Below are 16,500 nucleotides of genomic sequence, written 5' to 3' on the forward strand. Positions count from 1 at the left end.
CCTGACAAACAGAGCTTTGCTGTTGCTGTTTTGACTTTGTGTGCATGCAAGAAACCCCAGCACTGGGCAACACTGTATGAAGAACCACTTGGACAAATAAAAAATTCCCATCCAGAGAGTTTGCAGTCTAGGTGTTAGATCAGAAACTAGTGAATGAAACAGATGAAAAAAATATGGAGAAAGCTGGGATGATGAACAAAATCCAAGGAGATAAAAAAAAATCACTTTTAACCTCATGTCATTATTACATCGTGGTTAAAACCTACCTTTGCCATCATAAAAACAGATTTAAGGAAAAGGATAAGGTGGCAGCTTTACAAATACAGGAGCTATGAACTGAATACATGATGTACTTGAGTGGCAGAATCACAGAGGAGTTTTTGTGGAAGAGGTACAGCTTTCAATTCTGTGGACATATCTGCCCCTATCTTGTTTTGGGCCAGTTACAGCAGGTTGAGTAATGCCAGCTGGGAAGTCTCTAAAGACAGCAGTGGTCTGGCTCAGCCTTTCTGACCCAACCACCACCAGGCTGGAGTCTGAGCTGCATATACAAGTTTTACAGCTAACAAAAGTTGCTGTGTCACCATGATCTGGTTTGAAGACAGAGGCTGTGTTGTGGCACCAGTGCATGCAAGAGAGTCCATCTCAATGAGAAGTCAGCATGCACAAGCACCCTCTTCTCAGTTTTGCTGCTTGTTTACTTAGCTCTGTTTTCTCACCATATACAGCCACTCTGCCATATATAGTAAAATCAAGCGTATTGCTGCAGAAGCAGACTTAAGGGAATCTGTGGCAGCCTTGGAGTTAACACTGCTCCTCACAAATAAAAATATTTTTCCCGATCTATTATGGCTAGGGATCTTCAGCAATGATTTTCACTATCTTTGGCAGAAGAGCCTTGAAGGCTGCTGGACAAGGCAGACAATCTCCCAAGTGTGCTAAAAAAGTACCATGGTTGAGATATGCTCAGGCCCACAGCCCAGCTTCTACTTCCAAGACTATGCTCATAAAGGAAAAAGGAGCATCTGAATTTTCTAAAGCAGCAGGAACTCACGGGTCATTTAAAGCCTACTGAACCCCAGAGCTGTTCCTTAATGCTATTTAGCGTATTTTAAAAATAAAAGTGGGATTTAGTACAGACACAAAAAGCTGTACAAAGGTTTAATGAATAAAGTAACATGACACACCACGTGAAGGAGAACCTTAGCTGGTTTTGCCAGAGGTATTTGCCATGAAAAAGAGACACTAGATACCTTTCACTATATTCAACTCATATACTGACTTAACTTTAAACACAAACTATTTTGCTCAAGCAGAAATTCTCTCTGAGCTGTGGAACATCACAGCTTCCTTAAGTCTCATGGGAGAAAGGAATAAAGTTTGATTGCTGCTAGCATTTCAGCAATAATGAAAACCAGCAGAGCTGATTTTTTGCAGACTATAGATTACACAGAAGTCCCTTTTTGCAAAGCTTCAGTGTATTTTGTATATTAAGTATTCATTAAAGCTATTTCTAAGGCATCTATCACAATGATAACTCAATTTTCTGAAGTGTGGAAACCAGCATATTCTCAGCTCACTTCTGTATTAATTGAGTGTAACTGTTGTGGTTTCTTCCTTCTCCTGCTTATCTCTTTGCATCCTATTCTACAGATATATTCCATATTCCAATTGCGAGACATGATAGAAGAGAGATTTCAGTTAAATGGTAAATCTAAAAATAATAAAAATACAATCCCACTGTTTGTATCTCCATGTCAACACACCCATCCATCAAGAAATGATTCTGCTTTAAGCTCCATACCTGTAGGAGGGTCGTCTGGACAGGATTTCTCTTCGTTTCTGTGAGTCTGTGACACTGTCTACTGATTCCTGTGAATCTTCACTTTCTGCTATAGTGGAGATCTGTAAATAAGAACAGCATTTAAATATAACAAGGCACTTCCAATGCCTTCATTTTAAGGAAATGTTGATATCCTGAGAAAAACACTACAATGCAAGTGCTCTATCTGGACAACAAACAGAAAGTTACTGCTTAGTAATAGATCCACAAAGAAGGACCACAGTCAGTGATCTACCCATCAGAATGATCTTTACAATTTCAATACTCCAATAAGAAAACCTAAATATTAATACCATACAGTTTTTGCCTTCCATGATGTTTTGTTCTCATCCATTGCAAGGAAACAAAGATTTTTTTTTTTAGTAAAATTTAGGGAGAGAATAAGTAAACGAAATTAAGGTAGCAGAAACGTTTAGAAACAAAGAATATAATAGTGAAAAAACATCAATTTATAAATAATGAGGTAGATATGTTAAAGAGACACTGCCTTTTATGGGGGAAATTGCCAGGAAAATGTCATACATGAAGATATTAAAAAATAATGTAGTGCTGCAATTCTGAGTATCTGTGCTAAAAAGGCAGAATGTTTATGCAGGAAAGCTAAAATAAAATAATATTAAAATAATTTGGATAATTTTAAATTCGAAATGTGCATGACAAAATATATAAAAGCTAATGATGCTTATGTGAGAAAAAGAGCTCACATCCTGACATTTTATGCACTGTAGAGAAGATTCTTAAAGGCTCAAAAATCTTTCTGGCACCCACATCTCACAATTGTCAGATAGAGGCCTGAGTAAGTCCAAGGCTGACTGTGAACTACTGGGCTCTGAATATCAAAACATAATGGATCTGCACTGAACCAGGTGAATTCCAAGAATGGCTTCATTGTCAGTCTCTTATCTTCTACCTCCAGGATAGCAACTTGTGCACTTATCTCAAAATTGCTCACCTCTGATAGATTAAAACTCTAAACTTTTGACTGCAATGGCTGAGGATAGTAGAGCCTGCTACAAACTCAGCACTGAAGCTGAGAAGGAAAAAATAAAGATTATTATCAGAATGGTCTAGTTTTAAATTACGCATACCTTATTCTTAAAAATAATACCCAGTTGAATATCTCCATCAAAAAGTCACAATACCTACTTTTTGAAATGAAAAATTTTTTGAGCTAATTGTTCTAACAGCAAATGAATAATGTACAGTCCTGGTCCTGTGGTGTAGCTGCTGTACACCAAAGAATTTCTGCATTCAGTAACACTGAACTTCAAGTGGATAAAAAGCAAGTTGGAAGTTGTACAGATTTCAGACTACTTGTCTCCTATCTTCAGGCTACCTCACCATATTGCATTACCTGTCTTGCTTCAGAGAAGAGAAAATGCTAAGGCTTTACAAAGCACACAACACTCAACCTGCACGTTTTAAAACCATTTCTAAGTAAGGACTGATAGGTTTATTTTAAGAACCATAACATACAGAGACCTTTTTTGTAAACCAATGCAAATATTTCTTACTGAGTAAAGACTCTCATTCTAGGATACTGGTCTCATTAATTATGAAAATACAATATTAAAAAAGAAATATCATCCTTTTGTTCACTTGAGAATAGTATGAACTCTTACTCAATAAAAATATATGGAAATACAGTATAGAGAAAAAACAGAGTAATACTGTAGGAAAAACCATAAAGCTGCTAAACTCACAAAACAAATTCTAGAGGGAAATGAAACTCAGCAATGTTTGAAAATGAAAAGTGGTTAAGCCAGAAGAGAAAAAAAGTCAGAGTAGCAAATACTGTACAAATTTGCAAAAACACAACCCAGGACACAAATACAGTGCAACGACAGGCCTATTTCAAAGGCCCAATTTACATTTTAGGAATTTCTTCAGTCAGTACCTGAACTGTCTGGACCTGTGGAGACTGAATAACTGATGGCTGGGCAGCCTGAATCACTCCATGCACTTGAACCGTCTGCCCATTGGGCAGCTGAACTAAGGTCACCGTGGGGGCAGAAGATGTTGCATGAGCTGCTGGCATAGATACCTGCAAAGAAGAGACAGTGAGCATAAATTAGGTTATTGCAAAATCTCCTTAGTTCAGTATTTGTTTTGGTGAAAGAACTATGTCTTTTCTAGACCCCAGTCAGATGACCCAAATGTTTCAGTGTAATATAAAACCCCCTGAACTGCCTGAGCCCAACACCTGACCTACTTCACAAAATAATCTAATGCAGAATTTCTGCAGGCTCAAACATAATTTGTAAAATCACTGACAAGAAGAAGAAAAACACAACTGCCTCTATTTTGAGGTAACCTGGTACAAATACATCATTACCTTTCACTTACTTCACTTGGATACTGCTCAGACTCGGGTGTACTCCTACAGACACTGCTGAGTCAGAGGCAGAAACATATGGGAGTGGAGCTATATTTGTTCTCACTCAGGAAAATGCAAAGAATTTGCCAGATGTAAGAACTTAACATTTTTAGGGAATTATACCTTTCACTTTCTACAGATTAAGCCATATGAGTAGCTGGCAAAGTGCATGTAAATGAAGAAAACTGACCATGTGTTCCGACAGAAAAAACCCATAAGTTTGCAGTGGAAATAAGTATTTTGCAGGCAGTCACTGTGATTATTGTGTAACAGGTCAACACAAACTCTACTTTCAAGAGTTATTTCTATGAGGACCAATTGCCCATGTTTTAAACACAACTGTTTCTCCAAGCAGACCTGCAGGCACGGCAGCCATGCCAACAGGGATACACTGATGGGCTCAGCATGGCACATTATGGCTTGGGCTTTGGGGACAGCAGTAGCCACACACTGCTCATGCCACAGGGCAGTCTCACCCTGGCTGGCCACAGGAACTACTCTGGGTAGCTGAGTGCCATGTGCACCAAGGCTGCTCCATGGCCGGGCACACGCCCAGCACATCCAGAACTTCCAGCTGTCTGCTGCCAGGATGCCTGGCTTAGGGGCTGGGGGCTCCTGAAAGGCTGCAGGGTGCAGCACACCCTGCCCCAGTGAGCATCCCTCCCACAACCCCTGGCCTCAGGGGAGGACTGCAGGCAAGCCTGAGCTGCTCTGGCAGATGTCAGCCAGGCCATGGCTTGCTGACTCGCCAGCTCTCTTCTGGTCACCCAAGTCTGGAAAACCTAACAATGCTCCAGGGTTCAAGAGCATTTACAAAAATTCGATCCACATAGCTGCAGTGCAAGAAAGGGCTGCACTGCTGTCCTACCTCATCTCAAAGGGCTGCTATGCACAGGATGCAGAAGGAAATCCTTTGCTGTCCCTGTGAACACATGATTCTCAAAAAGCTGCAATAGCTCATCTCTGAATTTTCATAAACATCCACCACTTACAATGAAATCTTGTTTAACAACAAAATTAAAGGGAATTACATGCAGACCTCTCTCCTCCACAGCTGTCTCTCCCTAATCCACCAATTTGCATTTGCTTGTACCTTCCTTTTTCAGGAAAGCAGATGCAGCATTACATGGTGCTACTTAACTTGCATCTGAGAGAAACTGGGCTGAGATTAACATGAGAGCCCTTTCCTTTGACAAATTATATTCCTTTGCCAAGTGACCTTTCTTAATAATGCACGTCTGACTAAACAGTCCTTGGCAATGACAGCAAAGCTGATCAACTGGAGGCCACTGTGGTTGGATTAAGCCCACAGCAGAGTGTAACTTCCGCACATGTCTCTGACTCATACCTTGTGGAACTGGGACGAGTTTCCTTTTGCCTCTGAAAGCTACCCTGAACTCACTAAAAATCAGCAATTCAGCTAAGTTTGCAAGAGGGGTGACCTTACGAGAGATAATGGAAGAATTAAATTGATATAATTAGTTATTTAGATTTGGCTAGGCCTCTGAGTGCACTCCCTTATGCCAAACACTGCCACTTCACTTATTAAAAATATCATAGTAACATAACACTGATGTGAACAACACAAGGATTATGTTTAGACTGTTTTATCACCTCCACAAACTCTGCACAGGCTGGGGAAAAGACAAGGTGCAGATAATATAGTGAATGACAACATGGTGGTTCATGTGGATTTTAACCATACTTGTATAGTGTTTTCTTACTTGGAAAAAAAAGTCTCATTCAAGCACTGGGGTAATTATGTCCAAGTAAAGTGCATGCTACCCACTACATACTTTTAAGTTCAGCTCCCTGGAGGTTAGAATGTTAACACATAAATGTAAAACGCTCTTGATTCTCTGGACTCAACCTTAAAGCACATCAAGTGAGCAGCAGTTAACTGGTTTTGCAGGAGAAATAAACTACTTCCACTCAGTTCACATTGAAGTGTTATTCACACCACCTACATCCTGTGCCTAAGTTAGACAGTGAGAAAACTGCCCAAAGAGGCAAGCTGGTGCAGGGCAGCTGGTGGCTTGTAAATTCACACTAGAGCTTCACCCAACAAAATCATCCTGTGCATTTAAACAGCTCCAATCCCTACACTACCACTTGAATAGAAATGTACCAACTCCAGAGGGCAGGACTTGTTTGGAAGTCTCTGGACTACCAAAAGGTGCAATGACTTTAAAAAGACACTAATCATTTATAGAAACTAAGCAATTTAACTGTGCCACTTAAAAGACACTCAATTCCATAAACTATGAGATCAAAATCACCTGTTTTGTCTTTGCAGACTACAATTAGTTTTCAAATTAGATGGTTACAGAAGAGAGCCAAACATATTCTGTAGCCATTCATACAATGAGGTTGCTTCTGCCAACCATCAGTGTATTCAAAAATGAAATCCAATGCCAAAATCAGAGATAGAGCTGGGATTGTGTTTCTTGTCGCTCCAAAATAATTTGGAGACAACAAATTATGTACTTCTGTCTCTAACTCTCCAACAATTCTGTCAAACTCTGGAGACAACAGGGTAACACGAGCTGTCAAGTGCCAGATTGTTCCACTTGATTGTAATGCTCATAATATTAATCCCATCTGATAAAATATTTTATTTGCTGCATTATTTATCTACATACTAGGTTTGCTTTCTTCAGAATTAAACTGACTACTACAGACAAGTTTTTAACAGAAAACACAACAGCAAGACAGTAGGTTACACGTATTGAAATGAATACCTTTCAGTGGTATGGTTGTGGTAAAGAATGCTAGAAATATTTTTATTCATTACTGTGTTAACATTATACACAATTTACACACATACAGTTCTCCAGAACTTACACAGCCTACTACTCTACTGTACTGCTTTAAAAATGTGAAGACAAATATGATAAGAACTATACATAACGTGTGTTTCAGAATGTTATCAACAGAATCTTCTCTCAGCCCCGTGAGCAGACATTATCCCTCTTAAAAATATTAACCATAAGTAAAACTATTACACCATATGATTTTTATACCTGGGCTAACGTTGCAATCTGTGGTTGTGCCTGTACTGTCATCTGTTGGGTTTCTGCCTCTGTACCGGCTGCATCTCCACTCTGCTGGTTCTCTGCTCCAGATTCCATGGTCATTTAGTTACCTACAATCACAATATTTGTTGTAAGTCTGGGTTGGTATGCAAGTCCATTACTCTTGGTGAATCTGGCAGTAATCACTGCAGCTGCATTCCCATTACTACATACTGTTTTAATTGGCTTATTAAATGTTGCCAAATTATTAGTATTCAGGCGAATTCTTTTCATGCCAGGTGTTTGCCTCAGGTTGATTTTTCTGCGTGTAATGTTTCTGAAAAACAAGCCCAGTCTCCTCCAACAATGAGAACAGGAAAAAATGCATTTTGCTCATCCTAAAAAACCTGAGCAATTGCACTCTGATGACCTAGTACCTCTGCAATTTGGAATAAAGACCTGCCAGTATGTCAGGAAGGACACTCCCTCAGTGCCAAGGTGACAACATGCCCTGTTACAGCCCTCCCTCTCCCCCCAGCTGCAGATATCCAACAGCAATTGCTCCTGTGCTGGGCACTCAGTTCTCAGTTGTCTTTGCCTCAACTAAATATGCAACATCTCCATGCAAGTTCTTTCCATCCCCACACTGGGTATGGCTCTACATCACAGCAACTTGGCCTCTTCCACCCAGTGAGTTTAAAGCCAGTATAGAAAATGATGGAAGCCATTTCTGCTTGAACCTTACCACAAATGTTTTTATATTTAGAGGTACACATTAGTTTGCCATGACCTAAGTTTTTTACCATATACAGCTCCTAATACACTGATATTTCTAAACACTAACTGAGCAAACCTAGATCACCAGAACATACAACTCTATAAAAAGAGGTTGCATAACTTCCAAACCCATGCACGTAGGCAGAGTGCAATGCCTGTTAAATTCTGCACCAATCTGAGAAAATCACTTTTCAGTTCTTCTATAAGTACTGATATGAAAATACTTGATATTAAAAAGAACTTCAAAATACAAGGAAATTATATAGCAATGCTACTGTATTATACAGAACTCCAAATACCAAATATTAAGAATTAATATTAAGAATGGGTATTACGTCCATAGCCACAACACTTATTCTGTGCACCACCCTGTGCTGCCCAATCTATTCCTGCTTCTGGCTACCCCAGGGCAGCACACATCTCTTCAGAGCTGGTCCAAAACAACCAGTTGAGCATTTCTGCTTTGGGAAGGGGCCAGGAGGCAGAGGATGCTCAGAGCAGAAGAAAGGTGGAAAGAAGCAAAACAGCCCCTCTCCTTCCCTGGCCCCCTGAGGAAAAGATTTAGAAGCATCAATACAGGTGGTGGTACCACGTCCACACTCCAGACATTTCATTTTAAACACAAAGTCAGGGAAGCTTCCATTTCAATGCAAACTATACCTCAATGTTACAGGAAAGAGAATACCCTTTATGCTGCCTAAAATAGCAGAGTCACACTTCAACCCTGAATATGAAATGTCTTACAGTAAGCAATTGATCACCAAGAAAGATAAAACAGCTTTTCACAGTAGTAACTGCAACCTACATTGAAAGAAAGCAAGTTAGTGTATATAAATCAAAATCTGTATATTTATTATTGAAAGTGACCATTCAAATGAGCTTCTGTGTGTGTCAACACTGAAATGTAAAGTATCAAATACTTAGTTCTAACATCAGTAAAGAAGGAAAATAATTAAACCAGATTTTCCTTGAAAATTAACAATAAAAGAAAACATAGAATTTTTTTTAAAAGCAAATTAAACTATTCTAAGCAGTGGAATTTTGTTATGCCTCTCTCTAGCCAAGATTTCTGTACTACAAACCAAGTCTTTCCCATGTTGCATTTCATATTTCAAAAAGCACACAAGAAAACCCATGCACTATTAGTATGTGCAACACATTTATCCAAATAGCTTTTAAAGACTTAATTACATTGGTTTACATGGTTTTCTATCCTCACTTTAACACACAAGTCACATTTTAACATTTAGTTCTCCATGATATATGCCCATTTTTCTTTTGAGTATTCTGTATTTTGACAACTGCAAACCAGACTACCATAGGTCTCTCTTTGATTTTTACCATTTTAATATTCCTCCAAGGTAAGCAAATCAACAACTTTTTCCCAATTCCATGCATGTATCATGGTGACTCCAGCCAAAAGACTACCTCATTGGAACCATTTCAGAAGCAGATCTTTCACATCAGCAACGTCTCCCAGCCAAGTCTCTCCAAAGAACTTTTGAACACAACTTTCCAGCTACAAATCCAAGTATACTGCAAAACTAATAATGCTTTTGTTTGCTGATAAAAATTGTGACTCCAGCATGGAGTGAATTGGGATTAGAAATGGATGAAATGTGCAAGTATCAGGTACTTAGCAATGATCACAGAGGTAAATGTGTTGCCAAATTCCTGCTGACAAATGCAATGTTTTCCTAGGAAGAATTTCCAATCCTCTCATACACCATTCAGCAAAGGTCCTCTGTCTTTACAAGCTTGGCTTCCACACTCGCATCATCTTTTGCATATGTAATCAGCAAAAGGATTAATTGTTTGAGATACTCCCTCTTCTGCAACACCAACATTTCAGAAATCAAATTCTTAACATGAATTGCAAACACCTAAAAGGAACTTCCTCATTTTGTAATATAAGAACCAAGCAGTGCAGGAAGCTGGCTGCAGGATTTACATATTGACACATGCATTGAAATAAGCTTCCAACAACCTGCAGTTTTCTGACAAGTCTCAGTCTCATGTTATTTACAGGTTCTAAGAACTCGGGTTCAATTTGGCTTGTACTTATACATCACGGTATTTACATTCTAACAGTTTCTCAACTACCTTTTACTGTAATTTGGGGAAAAAAAGAGGAATCAGATTTTTGAGCATCAAGGCACCATATTCCAGAGACACTGGCCACTGCATTGTTCCATGTTTGGGTATGATCCAGATTGCCAAGATGTACAGGACCCTGCACACAGAACACAAATACTTACTAAGTTGTGTGTCTGGGCAAGGCCATGACAGCTGAAATTAAGGTTGTCAATTCCTATTCTTGCAATTTACAGTGAAAATATGCTTGGTTTGAAACCTTAACCTCCCAACACATATAAACGAATGCCAATCTGTACACCTCCTTTCTAAGCTTTCAAACCCCTAGTCCAGACAAGCTTTGCTGATGCATATCCCAACATCTTTCTGTTCTTGTGGGTGCCACCTCCTTCTTTTATTCCTCCTGCCCTGTTCACAGTGGCCCACCCTGCTCCATGGCCCTGATTTTCCTGGCAGGCACCACACCAGGACTTCTCAAATGAAGAAAGGGATCTGAAAGTGTTCTAGTGGGGACAAGTTTCCAGGGCATGGACAGCATACGGGAGCCAAGGGAGCACACATCTCATTTTTCCTTGCTTCCAGGCTACTTTCCAACTTGTCAGGAGAGGACACCCACATGCACATACTTTGAGAAAAGATTAGTAACTGCAGTATTGAACCAAGTATTCTAAATGAAACTAACTGAAAATAATAGCTATTAACAACCAGAGTTGGAAAAAACAGGGACTGCTTGCCTAAAACATCCTGGGTATGAACACCACTCCGAACACCAGAAAGCTGAGGAGACTACCTGGTTAGAGATGGTTCAACTCATGACTTTTGTAGTGCACAGCTTTCTTCATTCAAAAGTGGCAGGAGTATTATATTTACTAATGCTTTCTCCTAATAACTTACTTACTAATGATCTCAAACTCTGGAAGCAAAGAGCCAAACAGTGAAAAATTCATCTGAAGATGGGGTTTATTTTAGCTAAATTTTATTTTAGCTAAAATAAAATATTTTTTTATTTTAATCTTTATTTTAGCTAAATCAAGACTGGGAGAAAGGAATTCAGCAGAGGAGAACTAACTGTTCCAGCTGAATTTATACCATGACCGAAGAAGACAGATTCTACTAAAACAGTTGCAGAATGCAACTGAACTACACACACTGCAGAAAAATCCAAATAAACCTGTCTCCTTAGTTGCATAAGGCTGGAAGGGACATTTAGTTAAGGACTGCTGCAGAGAGATCCACTTCAGATTTCTCCTTGATAAGCATTTACAACAAGAAAAGCTAGAGAGTTAGCTTAATAATAAGAAACAACAATAATAAGAAACAGGGTAATCTTGATCTACTGTATTTGTGTAGCTGGACCCTACACATCACCTGAATTACAGTGCAGAGACTGGAAGCCTGTATTACAAATGGGTTCTGTGGAATTTGGGTATTCAGAGAAAGCAAGTATTTAGGGTAATGAAAACCTGTTTTATGAAGAGACTAGATGGATTTTTATTATTTATCCCAGAAAGGTGAAAAATGCTTCAGAATCATCTAGAAAATATATTTAAACTATTAACAGAGTAAGTAAATTAGAAACATGCACTGTCTGATTATAAAACCAGCAAAGCTTTAAGATGCCAAATTTTAAAGTATAAAAATGAAAAATAAAAAAATCTATTAAAATTATGAAAATTGATACTTCATGTACTACATAAATGGAGCAATGATGCTACTGATAAGAAATTTATTAAGACTTAAACATGAGTTAGGCACTTGGGTAAAAAGAGTATTCAAGAATATGTTGAATTAGTACTTTTTTTTCATGCCAAAAAATGCTGAACCAAAAGGAAGATAAAACCCTAATGAGTCAGGATTTAAATTGATTTCTAATCTTTAAAAATTCAAATAAATGCTTTTACGAGTGGGGAAGATTATATCCCATGTAATTTTTGCAGGTTCCAGTAGTCTTTTGAGGTACCTACTGATCTTCACTATCTTGAAGACAGGATGCTGAACAAGGCAGTACAGGTAATGCTAATCCTGTAATCCCAGTTAATTAAAGTGACCATCAATGCTGAGCATTCAGAGCATGAGCTGTTAGTTACCTCCCCTCTCACCTGCCTAGAGTCAGGAAAAAATATAATTGTCTTCCAACAGCTCTCATCTTCTTCACTCTTAAGTATCCTTCCCTTGGGATGTCTGGTCTATTTGCTCTATTTTGCTTCCCTACATCTTTTTCTATCTCCTGTCTAATTTACCCCCATGAATTTCAGCGTGTCTCCTAAAGATCAGGCTCTGCTCCTTGGATTCCCCTTGCTCACACAAGCCATGGAGCTTTCATGCTCTGCAGACAGGCTGCTTTTCATCTCCCAAGGCAGACTGGAGAAAAGAAAGGTGGAGATCCTTTCCCAAACACCATCAAATCCAAGAATCAAACCACACTGTGGCTGTTAGAGCAGATAAAACTTCCCATCCACTTTCATAAGCAAAAGTCCTTAATACCCCAAAGCTTTCTATGTTTTTCAGTGGACAGCTGGCACAGTAAAACACAGCACTTTTCCCTGCAAGCCTTTCTTTTCTCTCTTCATTAGCACTGTGGTGGCAATTCACTGTCAGAAGCTCAAGCTTACACTGAAGCCACTGCCCAGCTGACATTACTGCACCTCCAGGAAACACTGGGAGGCATGTCACACCTGCTGCCCAGCAAGCACAGCTTCACCAAGGGACACGCTGGGAAGAGTCCTCCTCTGACTTCTACATTTATTTTATTCAAGTATACACACAGATTTTGAAGAAAAACAAGTCTCCAGGTTTCCAGAAACAGTGCAGAACAGAGACCCAACAGACTCATGCCCATTCTGAGCCTGACTTGTACCACACCCTCTCATCTGCTCACCCAACACCCTCAGAGGTCACTCTACTGCCACATGAGGCTCCTGATCCAGGGCAATATCCACTCACCCAGCTGCTCCTGGCAGGGAAGGACCAGAGCAGCTGAGGGAAGGGAAATTGAGGCAATGCCTGTTTCTCAAGCCCTGTATTCACAGCAGGTGTGCCAGCACAATTGCTCAGGAAGCAAGCACAGCTCCGGTATACCCAAAGTTCAGGAATTTGACTCATTCTGTATTTAATGCATGTGGCTTTATAAAGCCACAGATCCACCATGAAAGCACTGAGAAGATCATCAAACACCACTCTGGTACACAACTGTTTTCATGGTTCCAGCACAAGCACTGAGAACACTGACCTGCAATCTGCAAACATGTCCACTGTCACCTTGCAGAGCAGCAGCCCTTTTAGCCACAGCTCAACAGCCACTTTATGAACTCCATTCAGCAGCTGCCAGACTGAAAATGTTCAGAGAAAAATAATTTTATTTACAGCTAACACATGGGACTTCAAATAACCAGTAATAAATGCTTAACAGGACAAGATGGGCCCATAATTATCTCTCTTTGTCACTAATGACAAAGTGGGTTGGCACAAGAATTGCAATTTATACCACAGCTTCTTTGTCATCCCAAGCTGGCACTGCCACTGCTCCTGGGTATTTGCTCCATGTCCTCTGCCTTGGGTGAGCAGTCTGTGTGTCACACTGTGAAGATAACCTATGTTTGCTGCTTCATCTGAAATCCACCTTTTAGCAACTCCACAGAATGGGTTCTCCACAAAGCCATTCAATGATCACACCAGCTTCTGGGTCAGGGAAGCCCAGGGGATGGGAAAACCAAGTGGAAGTGCAAATAAAAGAATGGCTGCAACAACCAATGCCACTAAAAATGCCAAAAATGAAGAACAGTCTTCAGATTGTGTTCCACAAATAATCTGCAATAAAGCAATCTGCCAGGCAAACTGAAGAATAAAAAGCTGGAAAAATTCTTCTTGTCACTGAAGTTAAGGTATTTAATCTTGAACATACAAGAAAAATTTAATTTCACTGTAAAAATATCTCACACAAAGCAGAATCATTTCATCATCAGAATGTGATATCTGTTGTTCCACCCTCTGTCTCCATCAATGTGACACTGAGAGCAGTGTCTAAAAACTCTCTGCTGACTGAATACAGCCTGTAACAGCCACTGCAAGAGATGGGAACAAGGTAGTATCTTCATACAGGACACAGAAGAAATGCAACCAGGACCCTTAATTAAAATTAACCAACTTTTCTGGATCATGACTTTTTCAACAAAACTTTAGTTACACTTCTACAGTCAGTGAAAATTTCTCACACCAGATTTAAATATATTAGTGATGAAAGTATTGGAAATTGTTGTGTTGCACACTCAACTTCTGTTTTACTAAAGAAAATGCCATGGCAGATTTTAAAACAAGGACAGAAGACCAAAAATGTAATCTCACAGCTACAGTGGTGAGCCCCCACACCAGCAATCTCCTCTAGATTTTGTTCTCTGTTGGCATAACTCAAGCAAGCTGACATTTCCCAGGCAGATGGTGAATCAGTAGGCACAGGTAAGGTGTATGAGTGAAAGTTGCTTGAACCCTCACCACTACTGTATCCCCCTGATTTGACTCCATACTCCTGGCATTGTTCTAGTATTTAGTATTTCTGCCTTCAAGCTTTTTAAAAGGAAAAAAGGCTCTGACAGCTATTAACTACAATTAGTTCCTTGTACCACAAATTACACTAATAAATACAAAAGCATCCCAGCAGGTACTTGGTACACACAATTTAATTCAAGTTTAACCTATACTGCCTTTTTTTGTTCAAGGTAAATTATAAACAAATAAATAAACCAGCCATCCCTTTTTACTAACCTTATCTAATAGCTGGGATAGGCCTTATGTGAATTCATAAGCAGAGCCCACCCAGTAAAGCAGCCAAGGGGAGACACCAGAGCAAGCATTTCCTAAAGCATTAACAGTGAAAAGCAAACAAATTACTCCACTGTCTTACTCCCTCCCCTTTCCAAAACACCCCCAAAATACTGCCAGACTTCACTTAGACAAAATGTCAAAACAAATCCCAGGAAGGTTACAAAGTCATTAGGTAACATTATTATTGAAAACATAATCCATAAATATGTTCTATTTATAAATGCTCTGTGCTCCTATTGAAGGCACTTAGGGTATTAAAAGACTAACTCATATGCTTTAAGTCTGTGGTCCTCAACATGCAGAACAGAACTGTGGTAACTATTTCTAAACACCTTTATTAGCACAGTAAAAATAACCAAAACCCACCAGAAGAGATCTGCAAAGTTAACTTTAGAGAAGCAAGACATTTTCAAGAATGTTCTGGCCAACATATCCAATCTATTCACAGAGACTTCTGAGAACTCTGCCCATTTTGTCATTCTTAACACATTCATTGCCAATATCATATTTATGCATTTCAGTTACTAACTGACTGCACTTTACTACAGTTTACCATCTGTTCTCTGACATTATTTTTAGGGCATAAAACTCACCTAATTTTCAATCTAGGCAGATTTCTTGCAATCCTTACCAACTGTAGAAGCTTTCTTTTCTCAAAAAATGAAACCATAAGAAATTGCCAAAATACATGCCTCTTTTCTCCCTGGGACTGCTGAAAGTACTGTGGCTCACCTCATCACATGCAGCCGCTGGTTACTTAATAAAATCCATCACAACATTGTATCTGAACAGTATCATTTGTAGGCAGGCATCTTTAGTGCAATATAAAATATAGGCATCAAATGGTTTTTTATCATGCTGTTAGGGAGCTAATGTTCCTACTGAATACACCACAACTCCAGGAACAGGCTCTGCATTGGTACAGGCCCAGCAAATCAATAATCAGCACAACCACTTGTGATGAGCTTTAATTTCTGGCTCTAATCAAATTCTCATTTTACCTTTGACTGAAACAGCTGTGGGTAGGGAAGTGAGGGATCCATGATTCCATGGGATTTGAAGCTGACCTCAGCCCAGATGGGGGCAGCTACCTGAAGACAGCCACTTCTCATATTTGCTCTTCTCACTGCAGAGCTGAACTGTGACAGCACATCAGGCAATGTTAAAAGGATGCCATGATTACATCTGTACCATGACAAGTGAGGGAGTTCTGCTCAGCCCAGGGGGAAGGCTTGCTGGATGGAAACAGCACCCATCTAAGAGCCTGTTAATGCAGCCTGACCCCAGGCAAGGGGAGTGCAGAGATGGGTACAATAAAGTAACACCTTTCTCTAAGGAGGCCCTGTGCCCAGGCTGGAACACCCTGCCCTCAGCACGGGCTGCTGGCCTGGGCTCAGCGCCCACCGGAGCAGCTCCACGAGCCCTCATGAAGAGGCAGGCTGTTCCTGCAGTGAGAGCTCAGAAACAGTTCTCTCCTACCACCCAGATATCTAGATATGCCAAATAAATCATTTACCCTGCTGTACTGGTCAACCAGCAGAACATTCTGAGCCACTTCCTTTCCCCTCAAACACTGA

General features: G+C 39.8%; 1 protein-coding gene across 2 annotated transcripts in view; it reads right to left on the reverse strand.

The window, feature by feature from the left end:
* CREB1 (cAMP responsive element binding protein 1) overlaps positions 1-16,500 on the reverse strand; it is a 40,077-nt gene that overhangs the window by 13,664 nt on the left and 9,913 nt on the right. Inside the window, exons 2-4 of one of the 2 annotated variants that reach the window (XM_071434697.1) lie at positions 7,244-7,365; positions 3,741-3,887; positions 1,805-1,905 (exon numbers count right to left, since the gene is read on the reverse strand). In XM_071434697.1, the coding sequence (XP_071290798.1) occupies positions 1,805-1,905; positions 3,741-3,887; positions 7,244-7,357 (362 nt within the window). In that variant the 5' untranslated portion in view covers positions 7,358-7,365. The remainder of the gene's footprint in view (positions 1-1,804; positions 1,906-3,740; positions 3,888-7,243; positions 7,366-16,500) is intronic. The other variant, XM_071434698.1, reaches the window with a different exon arrangement.

This window comes from Agelaius tricolor, unplaced genomic scaffold (assembly GCF_023055355.1).
Source record: "Agelaius tricolor isolate 1412-34295 unplaced genomic scaffold, bAgeTri1.0.p SCAF_10, whole genome shotgun sequence".
Classification (NCBI taxonomy): domain Eukaryota; kingdom Metazoa; phylum Chordata; class Aves; order Passeriformes; family Icteridae; genus Agelaius; species Agelaius tricolor.